Source organism: Cynara cardunculus, assembly GCF_001531365.2.
Source record: "Cynara cardunculus var. scolymus isolate 2C chromosome LG 7, CcrdV1, whole genome shotgun sequence".
Classification (NCBI taxonomy): Eukaryota; Viridiplantae; Streptophyta; class Magnoliopsida; order Asterales; family Asteraceae; genus Cynara; species Cynara cardunculus.
The window spans coordinates 4,980,994-4,987,947 of NC_037534.1; the positions used below are offsets into that span (position 1 = coordinate 4,980,994).

At 29.1% G+C, this 6,954-nt stretch overlaps 1 protein-coding gene across 1 annotated transcript in view; it reads right to left on the minus strand.

The window, feature by feature from the left end:
* Positions 1-1,157, minus strand: part of LOC112515366 (probable esterase KAI2) — a 3,429-nt gene extending 2,272 nt beyond the window's left edge. The window contains exon 1 of the mRNA XM_025122144.1: positions 715-1,157. Within this exon, the coding sequence (XP_024977912.1) occupies positions 715-1,082 (368 nt within the window). The 5' untranslated portion in view covers positions 1,083-1,157. The remainder of the gene's footprint in view (positions 1-714) is intronic.
* Positions 1,158-6,954: the final 5,797 nt, after the last annotated feature.

The window sequence follows — 6,954 nt, forward strand, 5'->3', positions numbered from 1 at the left end:
GATGATGTAACTTATTAAAATAAAAACATATTTTTAATGGATTTTAGTTAAAATACGATTATAATAATATAATTAAATCAAATAATATTCATTATTGGGTTTATTTCGAAGAGATTGACAATTTTTTTCACAGTGTATATAATATATAATAATATAATTAACTCAAAAACTATTCAATATTAAACTCATTTCGAAGGTATTAACGATACGATTATAATTGTGTAACTTGTTAAAATAAAAAGGTATTTTTTAAACATGTTTTAGTTGATATACGATTATGTATATTAATTTAATAAAGATGCAAAATGAAAAATTTAAAAGTAAAAGGTATAAAATAAATTAATTAAATAATTACAGGGGTATGAAGTATAATTTAAAATTATAATATTAAATAAATTGATCGAATGTGAGAGGGAGGGGGTGGGGATATCAACCCAGTAAAATAGTGTAACCTGGTGTTCACCTACTTTTTTTGGTAAAGATTACCTAAGTAGATATAGGGGAGAGGAGTCTACAGACATGATTTACACTTACTAAAATAAGCAAGTTTACTGTTGTTAAAAAACGGTAACTAGTAATGAACTACTCAAAATAGAAACATATTAATCAATGTATCATCTCGTTTCTTAATTTAACGTTTTCCAAAAGTCAACTGACGGCAAAAAGCAACACAACAACAACAACATCACGAACATGTCTGGAACTGAGACTAACCTTGGAGAAGCCGAAATCATCACAATTTTGGAAAACAGATCAGGACGAGTAATGGAAGCGACCGCCCCAATCATAGCCGACACAGAGTGACCGACAAATATACATGAAGATACCCGAAGTTCCTCCAGAATGCCGATCACATCGTACGCATAACCTTCCAGAGTCGCATACCTCTCGAAATCGAAGTATTCAGGGTTTGTGGTACCTGCCCCCATGTTATCGTACAAAACAACCTTGTAATCCTCGACGAGATGAGGAACCAGATGCTTCCATACCGATTGGTCGGTACCGAAACCATGTGCCAAGACGATGGTCCGGTGGCCGGAACCTAGGATTTTGACATTGTGAGCTTCTTCGACGACTCCCATGGTGGGTGGTTGATTTAGGTTTTGTGGTGGAGGTGTGAAATTGGGTTTTGTTAATATTGGGGGGATGAGTACCACATGTCTGGTGGGTTCGGATATTTTAATTTTGTTTGATAAGCATCTAGGGTGGTTTGATTGTGCGTACGTGTGATGCAGGAACATATTGTGGGGCTGTTTGATCTGACGGTTGATTTGGATTCAATCGGACTTGATTTTTGACTGCTAACTACCACGATGGTCGGTCCATTGTAGCAATCGAGGGTGTGATTGCAGAAAATTGATTTGAATAACCGGTCTTTTAATTAATTTTATTTTTTAGTCAATTTTTTAATTAAAATTTTAATTTAATCAAAGTTTAAAGAAATATCGTTTTTTTTATTAACCTGGATATTTAACCTGCTATGCGAGCTGACTAATCTCAGGGCGACCACCTGCTTTACAGATAGCCCAGAGTCACCGTATTTGAACCTCCGTGGCCACAAGGGGATTTTTATTTCTCCTTGGATTTGAACCTGGGACCTCCTGATACTTTTGACATTTGTAGTCAAGCTCAAACCAATCAGACACCACCCTTTACGAATATGTACAAGAATATTTTTTTTCTCCAAAAATACGTCTTTACGCAAATTCATAAAACATCTGTAAAGACTAACCATTTTGGAAAGAGGTTTAAAAAAGTAGCTAGAAAGATAATTTAGTTGACCAGACCGACTATTTGAGTCAATTTCATTGTTATTGTGTTCATTGCCAACGATATATCAGTTTTTTTTAGTTACGGAAGTTTACTCGAACGCTTATCCGATAAGCACTTATCGATAAGAGTCAATGCTCTCGTTTACCTTACCGGATAAAATTATAATCCATTAAAACAACATTGTATGCAGTAATTTATCCGATAAGTATTTACTAGGTAAAAGTCATCACACCTTCTTACCAAGTAAGATTCTCGACCTTTACCATCTGTATAGATTTAAAAGTTTTTGATCATGAATTTTTTTTCCATAAATGGAAGGAGCGTATTTTTAAATTGGGAAGGTGGGTTTGAAAACTTGGCTTTTTGTTTAATATCATTAAGTCACTACCAAACAGTCATTTATATTTGGCTAAATAAATTGTGAGTCTCATTAAGCTGCGAACAAACAGACCCGTAGAATTACATAGTTTTTTCATACGACTTTTTAATCATTCAACTTACTAGCTAGTTTATAAGATATAACAATTTTATCTGATAAGGTTAACAGTTAATTACTCTTGAGTGGTTTTTTTGAATTTGTTATATTTCATACTTTGAATGTTATAATTTAGGGGCTGTGTTGACAGTTGCTGAATGGTCTGGTGCAGAATGATTGAGTGGTAAGAATGATTAGGAGGCTCTCATGAGTCATGATATAGTGCAAAATGAAATATAATTGTTTGTTAATTGTTTATGATGAAATTAGGGCGCTGAATGGTTAAGGGATGTCCATTATACAAAACCATTCAGATGATTTTAAAACCATTAAGAGACAGACTTTTTTTTCAAACAAGGTTCATCTCTTAACGATTCAAATATTGTCTTTTAATAAAACTATTAAAAAGTAAACAAACAACCAATATATTAGAGGTTTTACAAATATATGACATCATTGGGTTATAATTTAATTTATTAAATGTTAAAACACATAGTGTGATGTCAACATGGATTCCATGTGAAGGACAAAGATGGAGATTGGCCACTCAGAATGGTGGAATGCATGCAAATAATCCCTTAATAAAAATCAAAATCTTTATTCCAGAATTAATAAATTAGAGGCTGTTTGGTAATTGATGAATAGTTTGGTGCAGAATGATTAAAAGGCTCTCATGATATAGTGCAAAATAAAATATAATTGTTTAGTAATTGTGTACAATAAAATTAGGGCTCTTAATGTTTAAGGGAGATCCATGATACAAAATCATTCAGAGGGTTTTAGAACCATTAAGAGACAGATTGTTTTTTTGCCAAACAATTCACCTCTTAACGATTCAGAGTTTGCCTCTTAATATGACTATTAAGAGGTAAACAAACAACCCCACTTATACTATACTTTATTGACATGGCAACCTTCTTTTTGAGAATTATATAAATCACGTGAGATTTTTGAGAACCAGTACATCATGTGTTATTTTTATGATTTTTGTTTTACATATATTCGGTTTAAAATGTAAGTATTTTTTACGTGTTTGTGAAATAACAAATACATGTATAAAGTTTTACATTGTGAACTGAACACATATAAACTAACACATTGTGAAACAAATATATGTTAATTAATACATTAAATATTATACCTAGATAGAAAAAAAAAATCATGTGAAATAAAACCTTAAGGATGAAGGTCTCACGGATTTCACAAACATAGGAGTTCTCAAATGATTAAGCACTTTTACTGATAAATGTATATTATATAAATTTAATCTATATATATATATATATTGGAACAGGTTTATTTGAGAAATAAAGAAGTGATCATATCCCTTCATACGTTCAAGATTGGTCAAGAATTACGGTTTAACTAGTCAAATATTGTGAATTAGATTGATTAAGATTTATTTGAGAAGTAAATAAGTTATCATATCCCTTCACACGATAAATTTTAAATAGTTAATTTGATATTAATATCAATACATTTTTTTCAAAATTTTATAATATTTTCATATTTCTATTTTGATTCAAAAATAAAAACATTATCATTTTCTCAAAATCACATAAAACTGTATTATGACATTGACTGAGACAAAAAAAAAAACCAAAATAAACAAAACATTAAAATCAAGATATATTTCACTGTATTATATATAAATATTTTTAAACCAAATAACATCATGTGAAGTTCCAGTGTTTACTTGGCATTCATTTATAGTAAAAATCAAAACGTTAAATTCGAAAACATGTTGTTTTATACAACGAAAATTACAAATACATTTTTCAAAATATTTTTATTTAACCAATTAGGCATGATCCATAATATTCATTTATTTTTAATATCCAAAATATAACGTGAAATATTTAAGGGGTGTTTGGAATTGCTTATTTGAAACAATTTATGTTTTTTTACAAAAGCATAAATCAACTTATATAAGTCAGAAGAATTTAACTTCTTAAAAAACTCCTTATTACCGGTTTGACACATGTATAAGTTGTTTATCCAAACACTTAAAAATGTTTATTACCGATGCCACACCGGAATAAATCAATAAGTTGTTTTTATAAGTATTCCCAAACACCCCCTTAGTAGATAATCAAGTTCTTTAAAATTCATAACTAATTAAAAATATTTGTTGTCTTTTTTTATTAATCTGGATATCCAACCCGCTACACGCGCCAACTAATCCCAAGACGACCACCTGTTTTGCAGGTAGTTCAGAGTCACCGCGTTTGAACCTTCATAGTCACAAAGGGATTTTTATTCCTCCTCGTATTTAAACATGAAACTTCCATGCACTTTTAACCTTTAGAGTCCCAAACAGACTCAAACCAATCAGACACCACTCTTGTGGTTAATATCTGTTGTCTTTATTGCAAAATAATATTATTTTTTTCATTTGTAGTGCTTAATAATTCATAAAATTTAAAAATAAAATCGAATATTCCTTGTGCGTGCTTTCTTTATTTGGCATAGGAGTATCATTTATTTTTAAACCTAATAATTTATTTGTAAAAAAAATGTATATTTTCTATATGATGGACAAAATTTGTCTGTAGTGATTAAGACAAATAAAAAGCCAAAAAATAATAAATATAAATAAACAAGTTGGGTGGCCAAGCTTCGAGCTTCGATAAAGATCCTTTTGACCGTACAATTATTGTAAATTTTTTTTTGCATACACGACAATGATTAAAAAAACGTTATATTTTATAAAATAATATATTTATTTATAAAATATGAAATAGTTAGATGATAAGCACTAAATAGTTTTTTTTTTCTCATTAAAGTACAATTTTTATTTCGTGTGTTTTGTTTCTGTAATTTTAAAATTACCAGATGACCATCATGGTTTGAAAAATATTTAAATTTGGTCTCTTACTCTAACAATCGTTAAAAGAATCTGTTAAATAAGTAGTGTTTTCGTCTTCTTAACGATTTCGTTATCGTTTACCTAATTAAGAACCACAACGATCAAATTGTAAAATCGATTTTGGTTGGTTAAAAGACAAAAGAATCGATAAAGAAATGAAACTGTGCTTCGTTTAACGACTGTTAAAAGGGAGAGACCAAACTCAGATGTTTTCACAAACTATAATGATCATCTTGTAATTTCGAAACTACAGAGACGAAAAATGTTACTTTCAACAAACCATAAGGACCAAATTTGTTGTTTACTCTTTGTTACTCCTTCCGTCCATAATGTCCACGTTTTCTATTTATATTTGTCCCAAAATAAGTGTCTAATAATTAAAATTTTCCAAATCTATTCTTAATTAACACATAAATATTTAAGAGTTGACATGATAAATAAATTGAATAGGAGTAAAGTTGTCATATATTCAACCGTGAGGCACGCTGCACGCACATGCGTGCTTGACCCAATGACGTCAGAGGTTTGATCAGTTCCATAATTACATGTAATATAAGTGTTCTTTGTTTTTTTTTTTTTCTTTATATCTGAATCTCCTTTTATTATACTTATATATTAAACAAATAAAATTTAAAAAACAACCCTATGCATTTTGGCGCAATGTCTTATCTTTACTAGAACGGTAGTCGCACAATTCAACGAAATACATTTTCGATTTTAATGTTCTATCTTATTTTTTTGTCTCCCTCGATGTTATAATACGATTTTATGTGTTTTTAAGAAAGTAATAATGATTTTATTTTTGAATAAAATATAAATTTGAAGATATCATAAAATTTTGAAAAAAAAAATATATTAATATTAATATCAAATCATTATTTAAAATTTCTCATTTTTTATGTAATTTCTTTAATTTATTTATTTTTATTATAATTTAATTTAAGTTAATAATGAAATAATTTATTTTTGGTTTAATAATGTAACATTTTATAAGGATAATAATTAAATATTCTGTTAGAACTCGATAATTATCCTAATTATATTTTAGATTTTTTTATATTTAAATGAGATGTTTATCATGTATTTGATTATGTTTATCTACAGTTAGGTACACGAATTCAGATATGGAGCTTTAATAAGTTGTACTTCCACACAATCTACTTGTAATCTTGAGTTTTAAGTAACATGCATTAATAAACAATACTTTATGCATAAAAAAATGATTTTTAAGAACTTTTGTCAAATGCTTTATAATATAGTATAGAATAAGTGACTGATGCACAATAATTTTTTTTACTATAAAACAAGGAGATGATTATGATCCGTAATTTAATCATTGCTTGTTTTATTTATTTAGCTTGGTATCGCTAACGAGAACGATGACTATCTTCTTTGACTTTACAGTCTTCTTACAACGGTTTTGACTGTCAACGATGACGAGTCGTAATCTCAAAACATTAACGAAACTCCCTTTTCTCCATCTGTGTATTTAAACTGGATGAATTTATGAATTTCTTTTCTGAATCTTAAACCACAATAATAAAGAGGAAAAAGACGACCTGGCTAGCCAAGGGCCCACAAAACTCTCCCCAACTAATTCCCATAAATGTAACCCATGCCACAAGGACCACATATTTAGCGGTTTAGAATCATTACAAACGGATTTAGACATCTGGCTCTGATTCTTTTTTCGTTTTTAAAAGAGGAAGAAAATAGACATTTTGGAGATTTTTTAATAGATTTTTTATTTCAAGTTATTAGTGTGACTTTATTGTATAAAGCAGTAGTCGTTACATATAAGCTGGTATAGATATCAATATATATATATATATATATA